We start from the raw sequence: 16733 nt of genomic DNA, 5'->3' as shown, positions 1-16733 counted from the left end.
TTACACGATAAGGAAGCTCTAGAGACCACTCTAAACTCTGCAAATACAGGTTAGCACTACTCAGCTATAAAATTAAGAATGGTAAATGGCACTAAACAACAAAACATGTGCCTATAGCCAGGCTGAGAGAAAAAAGCACTACTGATATCAAACAGAAAAGAAGCAACTACATGGGCATTAAACAAGTAATAAAACTGGGAACAGCTTTGTGTCTGAAAACTGGAAAACTTCAACAGAATTGACCAGTTTATTGAAACAAACTGCTGAGATTCATAAAAGAGATGATCTAAATAGGCCCAGATCTATAAAAGAGAATTTGTCAAAGATTTCTCTAAGTCTTCTAAAATAGCACCAGGTCCTGATGAATTTTAGCAAGCATATAAGGGAATGTGAATCAACTCTCTCCTCTTTTCTGGCTGACAGAAATATTACTTTATTTTGTTTTTCAAGACAGGGTTTCTCTGTGTAGCTTTGTAGACCAGGTTGGCCTCAAATTCACAGAGATCCGCCTGCCTCTGCCTCTTGAGTGCTGGGATTAAAGGCATGCACCACTACTGCCTGGCTCTAGCAGACAGGAACAGGGACTAGTTCCTAACTTATTCTGAGGATTGGAATACCAAACATCAAAACTAAACAATGACATCAGAGGCAAAGAAAATTACACAACACTCTTTTTCTTAAGTTAGAAAAGTAAAGTATCAAACCAAATCTAATTATGTATACAAAGAATTGTACAAGGATTCATTAAAGGCACATGAAACTGGCTCAACACTCAAGCACCAATTCATGTAGGCCACTATAAAGGGACCTCTGCAACTGAGTAGACACAAGGTGGTGTATATATGCATAGTTGTAAATGGTTACCCAGTTTTTCACGTTATGTTTCAAAACCTGGGTTACGGGAAGGAGGGAGGGAGACAGGGAGGGAGGCAGGGAGACAGGGAGGGAGGGAGGCAGGGAGACAGGGAGGGAGGGAGGCAGGGAGCCTAGAATCCACAATCTACCAAGAGAGACCATGAACAAGTCATCACAAATCTCCATTTCAGGGTCCAACCTAGCATCCGTAGAAGTTGCAGGACGGTGAGGAAGAAGCACTATGCTAAAGAACAAAAAGTTGTGGCTAAACATTCAGGCAGGATATATAATGATCCTCACGCAAAGAACAAGTATAGCATTGATAATGCAGAGGGATAAGATCCTCAGAACCTCATACCAGTGGTGTAAGAGATAAGACTTAGAATATGGTTGTGGTTTTACTCATTACCGAGTTTTTTTTTTTTTTTTTTAAAGCAGACAACTGGGTGTGGTGTCAGCGTGCCTATAAGACTCTTCATCAAACACAAATAAATGAAAAGGTGGAAGAAGACAAGTAAGACACGGGTACCTAAAAGGGACTATCTTGGGGTAGGTGAAATTCCACCACCAAGGAAGCAGAGGCAGGAAGCTGTGACAAACTTTAAGGATGGCCTGGTCGACACAGCAAATTCCAGGCCATCCTAGGCTATATAGTGACAAACTGCCACAAACATGCAAACAAACAAATAGCAACCAAAAAACAACCAAAAAGCCAGAAAGAACACCTTCAGTGCTGAGCCCTAATATCTAGGACAGGGAAGAGTAAAGGCCTGATACTGTTTCCAAAGACAGAACGCAACCAAGTATATACAAAGAGGATGGGACACCAGAAAAATGGAAAAAGGCAGAGTACATGAGACCCTGAGGTCAGTCTCAATAGTACACAAAAAGCGGCAGGAATAAGACACAAACACCCCAGAATGTGATCCTTCTCTAACATGTTTAAGGTCCAGGCTCCATGCTCTTTATGAACATAGATGCTAGGCTGGGTGGTGTTGATGCAAGCCAGCAATCCCCCTGCGAGTTCCAGGACAGCCAGGGCTACATAGAGAAAAATCAAAACAAACACCCAAATGCTAAAATATTCAGTGTCTTTCAAAGTAAGTACTTAAAACTAGTACACACATAACTTGGCCAAAGAAATAAATGTTGGAAAGGATAGATTTCTAAAATAATGACACAAAACTCTGCTTTTCAAATCTGATGGCTGGCTGTCCACAGCTTAGGCGGTCTACTAAGAGAATGACTGGCCTTTAAACTTTGTGATTTCTGTGGTGACTTCCACATTAGCATCTCTAGTTTAGCTCAGTGTCGAGTTAGTACTTACAGGGACATTAAGTGCATACTGAAGTCCTTGAGGAAGGCGTTCGTGTGTCTCCATCTGTTCTTCATCATTTTTCACCGTCTCCTCGTGAACCATGAGTTCATCATGCGATATCATATCCTGTTGTCTCATTTCACTGTCTTGTAACACTTCATCTGCAGCAAGGATCTCCTGGTGAGGCAAACTTCGATCTTGAAGTACTGACTCTTGCAGTTCTCCAGACACAGCAGACTGGCCAGACACTCCACCCATTACAACCATTGCCCTGGAAGACTGCATTTCGTCTATGCCGCCACATTTAAGAAACAATCCTTCCAGTTTGTCGTCAATGTTCATGCTTAAGTATAACTGCCTAGAAAAATCAAGTTTGGTAACAAAGCATAACAAATTAGCTTATATGTCTAACATGGTAGGCTTTTTTTTTTTTCAAATTATAAAAAGTATACATTCAAACAGAAAGTTTTTTATTTATCTAATTCTAATTACCAAGATTGACTTCCAGAAGCTAGAAAAGTAAAACAAGCTTTCACTTTTAAATTAAGGATAATCCTAGTTTATTTCATTACTGAAATTGAATATTACGCAAAGTAGATTAAAAGAAGTATTTGTAGGTTCAAAAACCTTCAGATTTCAACATATTATAGTGTCATAAATTTAAAAGGAGGAAAACATAACCTGACAGAGAATACTAACAGGCAAACCACTGAAGCAAATAAAACCCTTCATAAATCCTAAGAAAGGGCTGTGACCTGGCTCAGTTAGTGCAGCACTTGGCAGACACACTCAGTAAGCCCCAGCACCACATCCAATGGGCACAGTACACATGCCTGCAAGTCCAGCACACTGCTGCACTCTGAGAACATGAGAGTACACAGGATGAATATAATCCTCAATCTCCAAGTGAATGAGTACAGGGAGTGAGTCTTACGCTTTGGTTTACTGACCTCTTCTCTAAAGACAGTGCTGAAGATCACTTTTGGTTTATCACCAAAATTAAGTTAAATTCCAATCATGACTAAAATCAAAATGTCCTTTTATTTACCCAGGCCATCAAGGGATGGCCTTTTCTTATGTGAACAGTTCATAGACCTTTATAAACTGCAGAGCAAACAAAAGTCTAACTCAGACTTGCTTGTCTTGCCTTCTCAGGTACCAGGTATTTTCAGGACGGAGGACATAAGATGACCAGAGAGCAGCATTTGATATTACTTCTCAAAATCTTCACATAGCAAACAAACTCTTAAAGGTCAATTGTTTATAGCTTCTATCTTCACTCTGTTTTACATGTTTCTTAGAGAACAAGCCATTCTACAACCAAGTAAATGTGTAAAGGGCTAAAATTTGATTATTCTTGTCAATACTCTGGAAACCCTTGAAAACTATGCTTTATTTCTAAACTATCTATTGTTTTCTTTTAAAATGTGGAAAACTGTACCAGAGAGAGTCATGCATATTTAGAATAGAACAGTTTAAATACTAGGCCTCAGAAATCTGAAAAATAATAAAGAAAATAGGTTTGAAAAAGTATGGTCTGAACTGCCTGTCAGCCTCTAAAGAATGCCCAGGAAACTGTGGGTACTCTTAACCTAACATTTGGTTTGACAATAAATTGCTTTGGGTTGCAAACCCCATTTATGATTTTTAAAATATACTGGAGATAAAATTATTAAAATTTAAAAAAAAAGAATATGGAAAGCCCCCAATTTGCAGGATATTTATTGCATCTATTGCTGCACATCTACAATTATTTTTTAAAAACTGAGTTTTAGAAGATGTAAAAAGAACTTTTAAAAAATCAAGTTAAAGTAAGTGGTTTGGGGAAAACTCAGGTTTTGTTTTGTGTTATCAAAAGAAAAGCATTCAGTTGATAATGCTACTCCTGCCCAAACTGGGGGCCTATAGTAGAGGATTTTAACTGCCACAGTTTTGATCAAAAATTGAAAATTATATTCCTGTACCTGTATCAATTTGGGAGGGGGACAAACATACAAATTTATAAAATACAATATCAAGCTGAAGCAAGTATTAAGGAAGCACTTTAGAGACAAAGGATATTTGGGGTGAAGGAAGCATCAAGTACTTCAATAGGAAAATAGCATGCTTCAAATAGAGCAGGCAAATTAAAAATAAGGAGAAACAGACCAGGGAGAAAACAAACCTGGCCTCTTCAAAAATCTTCCTGAAAACAATTATATGGCAAGATGACAAGACTCTTCCTTCTCACCCATGGCTACATACTCCTAATATCCTATATTAAGTCAAATATTTAGACTTAAACTGGATAACTACAAATGTGTTAGACACAGTTTACCTGCAATAGCAAAAATACTTTGGTATCAATGATCACTGCTCCTACTTTAAAGTAAGCCTTGGGAAATATTTATCAAAAGAAAAACTGTGTGTAACACACACACACACACACACACACACACACACACACACACACACGATTTCTCTGTGAAACAGCCCTGGGTGTCCTGGAACTCTGTAGACCAGGCTTGGGAAATATTTATCAAAAGAAAAACTGTGTGTAGCCCCCTACCCCCCCAAACACACACACACACACACACACACACACACACACACACACACACACACACAGGATTTCTCCGTGAAACAGCCCTGGGTGTCCTGGAACTCTGTAGACCAGGCTTGGGAAATATTTATCAAAAGAAAAACTGTGTGTAGTCCCCTACCCCCCCCAAACACACACACACACACACACACACACACACACACACACACACACACACACACACAGGATTTCTCTGTGAAACAGCCCTGGGTGACCTGGAACTCTGTAGACCAGGCTGGCCTCAAACTCACAGAGATTTACCTGCCTCTGTCTCCCGAGTGCTGGGATTAAAGTCATGCCTCACAGTGCCCAGGAAACTGTGGGTACTCTTGACCTAACATTTGGTTTGATAATGAATTGCTCCCCTATCCCAAGAGGCTTATTTATTAAAAAGGTTGGCACCTCAATGTGGGTGGTTCTGGGGGGAGAGTATAGAAATTTAAAGAGGTAGAACCTAGCTGGAGGAAGCAGGTCATGGGGCTGGGTCTTTGGGAAACATTATCCCTGTCTCCACCAGTTTAAATAACCTGCATTCAAGCATTAAAAAAAAAAAAAAAAAAAAAAAAAAAAAAATCTCAGTTCAAGATCCTGCCCTTCTGTCTGTTTGTTGAGCTTGGTAGTTACAGCATTTCCTATTTTTTGTCACTGAGTAATATGGAACTTCAAATGTATATTATGAGTCAAAACAGAATACGACAGTCAAGGTTAGAGACCTAAACATCATTTTATTTTCTATGAAAAGAGTATTTTCCAACTTAAGAAAGGGTCAACAATATGCACCCTTAAACCAGAACCCATGAGGCTAAATAGGAGCTTCTCAAGGCCAGCCTGGCCTACAGAGTGAGTTCCAGGACTATAGCGAACAGAGAAACACTGTCATGGGGTGTAGGGAGTGGGGGTTGGGAACACCCACCAGACACAAACTTCTCTTTAGGCAGACACACAAAGAAGGTTTTTTTTTTTTTTTTTTTTTTTTCTAAAAATCAATTATTTCTCTGGCCTATCACCAAGGAGCTTGGGATAGAACCCAGAGACGTGGGCATGCTAGGTGAGCATTCACCACTGAGCTATATCCCTCACAAATGGCTTCTGAACCAAAACAGTTTCACCAAACCCCTGTTTATTTGGAGGATTTCAGTTACACTGATCTGGAATTCATAGTTCTACACTATTTACAAATCAGAGAGAGATCCATTGCAAACACATAACTTGAGAACAACAAATGTCAACCAACCAGCTGGTTGTGGTGCTGCATGACTACAGCCATAGCACATGGGATACAAGTTTAGTGCTTGCTAGCCAGGTCAGTACAGCAAGGCAAACAAAATGCATATGTATGTGGGTATGCTTGGTGGGGGATGATGTGTGCTCATAACATATTATGCCTCATGATATCAAATTTGATGAAATGAAGAAACCTCAATTAATACCAGAATGAACCTTGACAAGTTTCTACTTCATTCCTTCAAAATATAGCTTTGAACTACTCAAAATTGTTTATTTTTCATTGAAAATCAAAATATTTCTTGTCTAAGCATAGTCTATATTCAGATACATCTCAAATATACTTTTCCTTTTTCTTTTGGTTTTTTTGAGACAGTCTTCACTCTTCAACCCAGTTTGGCCCTGAATTCATAGCAATCCTCCTGCCTCATCCTTTCCAAGTACGAAGAGTTACAGGCATGAAACCATGCCCAGCTCAGATACATCTATGTATAAAAACCATTTTGCATATTATAAAGTCTTTCTTGAAAACTACATTTTTAAGTGCTAATATTTCAAAACATCCTAGTAAGAGCCATGTTTATAATGGCAATAAAACAAAATGGTCTTTCTGATCAGTGCCAGCAGCAACAGAAGTTCTATATTGAAGTGATAGTCATAATTTTAACAGATATTAATAAATTAACAATTAAGAGATTTTTCAAGATAAGGGTCATCCATTTTGTAAAGAACAACTCAAATAAAACTGACCACTTTTAACCATATAAGAAATAATCTATAAATACTTCAGGAAAAATTAGTAGACATTCCCACATAATAGGAAAACCCCTTGAAAACATAGGATCTAAGCACATAACATATTCCAAATATTTATCAGTATGTCTTCTAAAGCAACACAACCAGAAAATATTGGCATAGAGAAATTAAAAAATTACATTTTTGCTAACTCAAACTATTTAAGAAGCAGATATAATTTATCTGTATCGAGAAGTTATTTGGGGAGAGGGCACACCAAGTGAGCAACCCTGAGTCCTAGTTATATACAGCATCCAACATATTTGGTACCAACACAGACTCAAACGACTGACTCCATTAGAAAACTGAATTCCATCATTCCATGTAATACAGATGTGAGAAAACTTCCCTGGGTACAATGAAGAAATGTTAAAATGTAATATTAATTAGGTATTAATTTGTTTAATGTACTTCATTACTGACCAAGATTTGTCTAAAACAAATCTAATAACATTAAATATGATACAATAAGTGTGTCAGACAGCTGGCTGCCTAATACCCACACCTAAAACCTATCTATCTTCTATCTAATAATAAGTTATATGATAGAGCTAGAGATGACTCTAAGGGCAGTGGTGGCCCTTGCCTTTAATTCCAGTACTCAGAAGGCAGAAGCAGGTGGATCTCTGTTAGTTCAAAGCCAGCCTCGTCAACAGAATATGTTCCAGGATAGCTAGGGCTGTTACACAGAGAAACCCTGTTTGGGGGATGGGGATGGAACCACATGCTCCTCTTAAGGAGGACCTGGTTTGATTCTCATCACCCACACAGTGACTCACAACCATCTGTAACTCTAGTTCCAGGGTCTCCAACACAATCTTCTGACCTCTATAGGCAGCAGGCATGCACATGTTGCTCATATATACACAAAGGCCAAAACACCCATAACGATAAACAACAACAAAAGAAAACTCTAAATTTATGGGGCACATAGCTGCCAAGGTAAAACTTATTGCCCAAGACCTCCTTACAGGTGGTAGTCAAATAACAAAGTTATGGCCAATAGGATATAAATGGAAGATATACATACAATTGCTGATAAGAAGGAAAAAGAGCATAATAAAGCTGGAGATGGCTCAGTAGTTAAAAATCACTGACTGATCTTTTGGAGAACCTGGTTTCAATTCCCAACATCCACACATCAGCTCACAACCAGCTGTAAATCCAGTTCCAGATCTGAAACCCTCTTCTGGCCTCTGCATAAACCATGCAAGTACATGGATTACAGATATACAAGTAAAACACCCATACACATAACCTAAAATAATAAATTGCATAGTGTTCTCCAGTTTTCTTCTCACCACTGGGCAGGTACTATAGTAACCACACTCAATAAGATGGAATCTAGCCAGGCAGTGGTGGGGCATATCTTTAATCTCAGCACTCAGGAAGTAGTGGCAGGTAGATCTCTGTGAGTTCGAGGCCAACCTGGTCTATATAGTGAGTTCCGGGACAATCGTGTAAGACCATGTCTAAGGGGAAAAACTCTCTTTATTAAAAAAAAATAAAAAATAAAAAAAAAAAAGATTTCTCCAGATATAAAAATCTAAACTGAAACTATTATATAAACCCAATATGAAATCTATCATCCAACAAAACCAGTTTAAATATATCTGAAAAGCTTAATTTCTTTAACACAGTGGATTTAAGGAGCCACTCCAAACATTTGACCAGTTCAAAACTCTGCATATATCAGTGAACTATACAGTTAGAATGGCTGCCTCAAGACTGTGTGCTATTTTTATCCATGACTTAATTAAAATAGTTTTATAAATAAATAAAATATACTTTTTTCAAGGTTACGAGAAATATGTTACCTGAGACTGAAGTAAAACTGAAGACTTCAAGGAAGGGAATGCTGTTGAGTAGAGAAAGAAATCATGGTTGAGTTTCTACCTTTCATAGGCTCCAGAAACTCTCAAGATTCTCTCAGTCACTTGTGCCATCCAATTCCTAAAATTAAAAACACACTTAATAAGCAAAATATATTACATTCAGAAAAGTGCTGTGACACTGTAAGTGCAAACTGTATGAACACTGAAGTGATCTAGTGAGCCATGTCTGAAGGAGAACAAACTGGTTTGTTTTTTAGGTATGAAACTGAGAAAATACAATAGTGTTAGGTATTTTTAAGAACTAATTTGCCTTGGGACCAGAGAAAGGGCTCAGCAGGTAAAGATGCATGATACCAAGCCTGATAACTTGAGTCTCATTCCTGGAACCCACATGGAAGGAGGAAACTGGTTCCACCACACTGTCCTTCTGACCTCTACAAGTTCTCCCTCCCTACCTTACATGTTATGTAGATGGATGGACGGACAGATGGATGGATGGGTGGGTGGATGGGTGGATGATGGGTGGGTGGGTGGACAAAGGATGGATGGATGGACGGACGGACGGACAAAGGGATGATAGAGGATGGATGGACGGATGGTTAAGATTTTAGGCAGATATAATTTGCCTAGGTGAGGAATATAAACTCTGAGATATGAAATACTACATCAAAATTCAGGGGGCTACAAAACTAAAAGAAAATGGAAAACAAAGATTAAGCAACCACACAAAGACACTAGGTCAGAGCTACTCTATTAGGTCTGTGGACTAGTGCAGTGATAGATGCCTTTAGTTCCAGTACTAAAAAGGTAGATAGACCTCTGATTTCTAGGTCAGCCTGATCTCAAAAAAGTTTGTGAAGTGAAAGAGAAGCAAACAAATGTAGGTCTCGAAATTAGCAAGCACAAGTATTATGTGTATTCACAATAGAAAGAGTACCATCTTAAAAATCACGTAACCATCTAGATATACAAATTTCATCATCAGGGTTATCTTAGATGGAAAACAAATTGACAAAAAGATGGAAATAATCATTCAGAAAATGTGCCATGTAATGAACACCAAAGAGTACAAGCTATCCACAAGGAAAAGTTCTGACAGCAAGCACTTCTGATCAAATTTCAAATGACTACGAAATTTCGTAACTTAGGGGCTCCATGAACAGTCTGGATCAGCTTTACAAAACAACCTATGATTGTACATGTTTACCATGGCACAAAGCAAAACAGTAGTAATTCCCAAGCATTCAGAAAGCACAGGCAGGTGACTTCTGTGAGTTTGAGTCCAGCCCGTCAGTGCTACGGTGAGGCCTGTTACAATAATGATAAATTTCTATGAGCATGTGAAAGGTAAAATACAGACCTATTCATGCTTAGTATTCCATTCCTGAATTTTCCTAGGTATTTGTTTATTTTTCTAACAAAATGTGTACAAAGTAAAATATGTTCTTTGTCAACAGAATTGTTATCACACATAAATAATACTAAAAATAACAACTACTTGAAAAGTAGGAAGCAACAATTTAGACTTGCAATATTATATATTTATAACATGCATCATGCAAAATACTCATTTTCAACAATCATAAGACTCTTAAACATATCAGAAAATATAACTCATACCACTGGGTCATAGTAGAGTCCTTGCATGGTATGCATGAAGTCTAGATTCAGTCCCTAGTATGAACCAGAAAAAGGCAGTAACACAAGCCAGGAGTGGTGGCTCACACCCTCTACCCCAGCACTTGGGATACAGAGGCAGGCAGATCTCTGTGAATTCAAGGCTAGCCTGGTCTACATATCCAGTACCAGGACAGCCAGGGCTACATAGAAAGGCTGTCTCAAAAAAGCAGGCAGGCAGGCAGGCAGGCAGGCAGGCAGGCAGGCAGATATTCATCAAAAGCAACAGGCAATAGAAGGTGTTTCTAAGTGCCCTCATGGGTTGGTTTAAAAAAAGGATCTCAAAACATTAATTTAAATAAACTCAACTCATAAATGAACTTAACTATGAAAATGATCAGCTACCAAGTAAAATTCTCAACAAAGGAAAGAAATTATTTCAAAGACTCTAATGGAAATTTGGGGATTGAAGATTCTGTATTGAAATACAAAAATGTATGCCAAGTATTCAAAAACAAATTCACAATTGCAAAAGAAATAGAAATAAATGAAACCTGTAGGCTTAAATGTACATCCATAGAAATTACCCAATTAGGGTTGATCAGATTGCTCAGTGGGTAGGGAGGGTACTTGCTGCCAAGCCTGATGAGCTGAGTGGAAGGAGAACCAACTCCTACACATTGTCTTCCATACATGCAACCCCTTGCACAAACAAGAGTAAACAAATACAGTAAGTTAATCTTTATGAGAAAGAGAGTTACTCAATACAGAGAAAAAAAGAGACCCAAAGATAAGTGGACCAACACCCTGCTTACAAATATTTCTTAATATAAGGATGACAGAGAAAAAGAAGTAAAATTTACTAAGACAGAAGTTAAATAGTCCCCAAATTTGACTAATTTTAAAAAATAAGCTTACAAATCCAAGCTCAGTGAACTTCCATTGCAATAGATACAAAAAGAACTATTCCTGGATCCATCAAAATAAAACTGTTGAAAGTAAACAGAAGGGGAAAAGATCTTGAAAGCAAGGCATGTGTGCAAGAAAGCACTGTGGTGGTCTGAAAGACAATGGCCTATACATAGGCTCATATTTGAATATTGGACCCCAGCTGGCAGAACTGTTTGGGAAGGATAAGGAGGTGTGGCCTTGTTGGAACAATGGTACCACTAGGGGTGCGCTTTGAGGTTTCTGAGAAAGCCATTCCCAGTGTACTCTCTGCCTCCTGCTTCCTGCTCCATGTGTTTGCTCCACCATCATGGATTCTAACCCTAGCCCAGCTGGGTGGTGGCAAATGCCCTTAATCCCAGCACTCAGGAGGCAGAGTCAGGAGGATCTTTGAGTTGAGGCCAGCCTGATCTACAGAGTGACAGGGCTATACAGATAAACCCTGTCTCGAAAAAACTAATTAACAAACAAATAAATACATAAAACCATAGCCCAGTTAAATGCTTTCTTTTATAAATTGCTTTAATCATGGTGCTTTATCACAGCAACAGAACAGTAACTAATACAACCATCAAGAAGATCAGTGATTACCTTCCAACCATAACAACAAAGGAAAGAAGATGGTGGGATCACAAATGGGGGTGGGCTGGACAGAAAGAGAGGTTAGTAAAAGAAAAATACTGCTTCTAAATGTACATTCTCTAGCAGAGACCACACTGTTAACAACCTGCAGCAGCATCCCACTAAGGAGTAAGACAGTCTCCAGCACAGACACCATACTAAGCAGCAAGACAGCCTCAGCAAAATTAAAAGGACTCAAACTCATACAAAATGTTCTCCAACCATAATGAATTTTAATTAGATAAATAAAAGTTCTATTACTTCCTATAACTTGAATTACTTTAAATCTGAATTTAGAAAGTAGACAAAACAGCACACACCTTTATTCCCAGCACTTGGGAGGCAGAGCAGAGGCAGGTGGATCTCTGTGAGTTCAAGGCCAGCCTGGTCTACAAAGCGAGTTCCAGAGCAATACAGAGAAAACTTGTCTCAGGGGAAGAAAAACAAAAACCCACAAAAAGACAAAAATGAAATCTGAATTTAATGATATCTTTATATAAATATATAAGCAACACTACTTTATTCCAGACGATGAGCCAACTGTTCCAATTTGTTTACAAGGTTACTCATTTCATTTGTTTGTTTAAGAAATGAGCCTTCCTTTCCATGTTTCTCAAACAAAACTGGCTGAGTTGGGTGCTTCAGGAGGGATCCGTTAAAGAGACAAGATCCCCTTTCCTCACCTGACTCCGCCAACTCTTCCTTAGCTTTGCCTTGGCTGGGTATCAGGAGCAGTCGTGGCCACAGCCACAAACACAGATGGATCAGCCAAGGAGGCCTTGTAGGTTTTTAATATCTTTTCTAAATGTTTTAAACATCAAACTTACTAAGTTTTCTTCTTTTTCTGAGACTTGGTCTCAAGTAGCCATCCTAACATGGAATTTACCATGTGTCCAAAGCTAGCATTGAACTAGTCCTGGAACCATATGTAGCCCTTTTACTACAGTTCCCGTGTATCTACTTCTGTGATCTACTGGTGACTTTTTAACTATCAAAATTTATTAACTCTAAAACTACTAGTATTATACACAACAATTTTATATCACCAAGAATGTCAAACTTGGGTCATTCACAGAAATTATAATACAGAGAAGAATGTATAATCATATACTCAAGGACTACAATCTCTTCAAGCTGATGCAGAATTCTCCACTCTGTTTACCAGAGCCAAGGATAAAAAATATCTAACAATTCAGAAAAAAAAAAAATAAGCTTCTATAGGACTGAAACAAAACCAAAATCACAAGAAAAGCAAATACTAAGTAAAAATAATTTTCCTAACATAATGACAAGGATTCTTCCCTAATACACAAATATACATAAGTATAAAAGGGACAAATAAATCTTTTGCTAGTGTTGTCAAAGAGATAAACCAGTGCTCACACTGATAACCACTAGTGCTGGGCATACATTATAGAGGTCAATCATCCACCACACTTTGGCCCCAGCACTTTTTCCCTTAGAAATGTAAGCAGTAGAAGCTAGAGGGATGACTGAGCAGTTAGAAGTGTTTGTTCCAAAACCACGAGGGCCAGAGTTTAGCACCCACATGCACCAGGCATCCCTGCAAATGCCCTGCAACTCCAGCTCCAAGGGTCTCAAAGACAGCAGCTTACCCAGAAAACAAAGCCTATGTTCAAGGAGAGACCCTACCTCAAAGGAAAAAGGTGGGAGTAATAAAGAGGAATACTGATTGTCCTTTTAGCCTCTGAGCTTATATACAGGAAAAGCGTAAGCACCTGTGATGTAGTGTGCTCAGACAGACAGATCTGCAGCCTAGTATATTCACATAGACATACACCCAAATGGGGGGGAAAATTCATATAAAAGGAATTCAAATTGTAGGTACATTCAAAATAGCTACAGATCTGTCCAAGAATTTGCTAAAAAACTAAATAACTATAAATAGGTGTCTTATTAAATAAAACAATCATGTACATTTAAATATTAAGAAATATAAGAAGGAATGATCTCAAAATATGGGAGCTTATTTAAAAAGCACACTGAAATACAATACAAATAAAATGTCTTTAAAAAATGTAAATATGGCCTGGTTGATGGAACATGGAGAGGAGTATTACAAAAGTTCAAGGCCACCACAGGCTAAAAAATGAGTCTGAAGCTAGCACAGAATATACAAAGACTTCATCATGGGGGGTAAAAAATTAAAGCAAAAAAATTTTAACAAGTAAATAGGAGCTTGTGTGTCCAGAGAGATGTCTGAGAGAATATACAATATTAACAAAGAATGGGAGAGGAGGCCACTTTTTCTGTTTGATTTTAACACTGTGACATTCTCTACTGCTTACAATGAAACCTAGGTAAAGAAAGCTACAAGGAGTAGCTCCCACATTTGCCAGAAGACATGAACAAAGAAGAAAGCCCTAAAATATGGTCATCAAAACAGATAACATTTTCAATCCTAAAGTTCTAAAAGAATTCTCAAAACAAATTTAAAAGTTCACAATACAACTTTAAATTTTTTATGACCACCAATACTGACGTAAGAATACAAGTTTCAAGCCAGACGTGGCTCACACCTTTAATCCCAGCAGAGGCAGGCAGGTCTGAGTTCGAGACCAGCCTGGTCTACAGAGCAAGTTCCAGGACAGCCAGAGCTACATAGTGAAACCATGCCTTAAAAAATAGGTGTTATTAGCAGATATGTAAGTATCTTTATAACTGTTTAAATATCTCATTTTCTTTCAAATTGTTTGATAAAGGCACAGGTTTAATACAAACACCAAGAAAGGCTGCAAAGAAAGAAAAGGGATCAACAGTCCTCCTAGTATAAAGGAACTGGGGCTAAAAAGGAGATCAATGGGCTTCACCTGCCAACTCAGTACATGATTCTCTTCAGTGTGTAGATGTGCAGATCACACTATCATGCTAGTCTCTGGAGCTTAGGTTCTGCATAAGCAATAGAACAGGACTATTCAGGAAATGAAGAGTATCTGCGCAAATCTGACAACAATTTTTCATGTAAAAACTACAGCCTGGACAAAACAATGTTGGATTACCTCTATAAAATGTGTCAGGCAAATGCCCATCCCGCCAGGTCACTTGGCTGAATTTTCAAGCCACTGATTCTTCTATTCTGTAAAGTATGAAAATACAAGTTAATAACCCAAAAGGATTGAATTAAATACATTCTTACAGCTAGGCAAAACAGGTCTAAATAAATGTGTGAACAATCTAACAAAATTCTTTTCGTAAGTAAACATAATTCACAACTAATGCTTCAACTACAATGGCCCATCAATGTAACTGATTATCAAAGATGATAAGCAGCACTTTTTCAAACTTCTGGTTAAGGATTAAGATGTCTTGAAAGTTAAAACCATAATTTTTAATCATTTTAAACTAGAAAAAAACAGATGCATTGCTGGTGCAATGAGCTTGGCACAGAAAGATCACAAACAAGTTGGAAAAACAGGAAAAATTATCTCAAGAAGAAATAAAAACATAAAAACAAAATATGCACTGATGCTCTCCATATGTTGAGTATTTACATGGTACTACATTTGATAAAATCCACAGCCACACTGCCTCTTGTTGAAATGGCAAAATGCATTAAACAATGTAGTTTGGGGCTGGAAAGATGGCTAAGTGTGAAGAAAAGTTGTTGTTCCTGAAGAGGACCCAAGTTCAATTCTCAGCATTCACGCTGGAAAGCCTGCAATTCTAGCTCCAATAACCTATTCTGAACTCCACAGGCACCTACACTCATAATGCACGCACACACACACTCACTGGTGGATCACTAGGGTACCACCAGTGCATGTGGCACACATACATTTCCACAAGAAAGGCCAAAGTTGATGTGAGTGCCTTTCTCACTCAATTTGAACAGTCTAGCCAGTCAGCTGGCCCCGGGGATTTCTCATCTCTACCTCCCAAGTCTTGGTAGTAGAGGCAAAGGGCATACCTGAACAGAGGTCCTCAAGCACCGCACTCACTGAGTCATCTTACCACTCCCCCTAAGCCATTTTTAAGCCTAGGTAAGTATCTTGTGAATAAGTAAAACCCACCAATGCAATATTCAGGAAATAAGCAAGTAATTAAAAGTTCTGCTGATATAGTTTTATCAAGGGTTCCAAAGAATAACCTTTCTGATAATTTATCATTCTATACCCAGTGAGTAGCTCAGCTGCTGACATAGCTATAAATATTTCCTAGTTTATTTTAAAGTAATTCATGGGACAGTAATGTAGCTGAGTGACAACACTTGCCTAGTGCTCTGAACACCCTGAGCTCTTGTGTGACAAGACTTATCCTTAGGAGATACAACACGCGCGCGCGCACACACACACACACACACACACACACACACACACCCCTACTCACCCCAGAAAGAGATCCCATGACAGATCAAAACCCACCCCAGCATGGGTGACTTTCCAGGAGTTCCTGAAACTGAAAAGATTAACTAGGCCCCTCCCCAAAGACGACTCTCAGACAAGACAAGCTACAGAGAAAACTGAGACCAGACCAGCTGCCTGGAAGAAGCAGAAACCAGTGGGACTACCTGGAAGAGGTTTAGACCAACTGAGACACCTAGAAAGGACACTGTCCCACCTGTGGAGCTGCCTGCAGACTGTGCAGTGCGCTCCATGTTCCCAGCTTTGTGAGCTGCCACCAATGCTTGGGCCTTGATGATGCAGCTGTCTTTGAGTCATTTCTGTTCCTGTAGGTGACCCCTCACCCATCTTAAGTAACCCAATAAACTCATTGGTTCATCAAGTTGGCCTTTATACTTGGTCTATCATGGGATCCCTGTCTGAGATAAGTAGATGTGTATGGTGTCTCCCCAAGAAAAGTTTTGTCACACAACAGTTCTGTCCCCAGTACAACAACAAAAGTTTCTAGTAAGCTCTGCATTGCCTGCCTCAAATTCAAGCATTCAAAAGAGCCTATACACCAGTCCAGCAACTGTGCT

At 38.7% G+C, this 16733-nt stretch overlaps 1 protein-coding gene across 3 annotated transcripts in view; it reads right to left on the bottom strand.

The window, feature by feature from the left end:
* Znf148 (zinc finger protein 148) overlaps positions 1-16733 on the bottom strand; it is a 107675-nt gene that overhangs the window by 52736 nt on the left and 38206 nt on the right. For 2 of the 3 annotated variants that reach the window (XM_051191377.1, XM_051191379.1), the window contains exons 2-4: positions 14815-14891; positions 8591-8726; positions 2183-2531 (exon numbers count right to left, since the gene is read on the bottom strand). In XM_051191377.1, the coding sequence (XP_051047334.1) occupies positions 2183-2515 (333 nt within the window). In that variant the 5' untranslated portion in view covers positions 2516-2531; positions 8591-8726; positions 14815-14891. The remainder of the gene's footprint in view (positions 1-2182; positions 2532-8590; positions 8727-14814; positions 14892-16733) is intronic. The other variant, XM_051191378.1, reaches the window with a different exon arrangement.

This window comes from Phodopus roborovskii, unplaced genomic scaffold (genome assembly GCF_943737965.1).
Source record: "Phodopus roborovskii unplaced genomic scaffold, PHOROB, whole genome shotgun sequence".
In the NCBI taxonomy this organism is placed as follows: Eukaryota; Metazoa; Chordata; class Mammalia; order Rodentia; family Cricetidae; genus Phodopus; species Phodopus roborovskii.
This window is presented reverse-complemented; position numbering and strand designations above follow the sequence as displayed.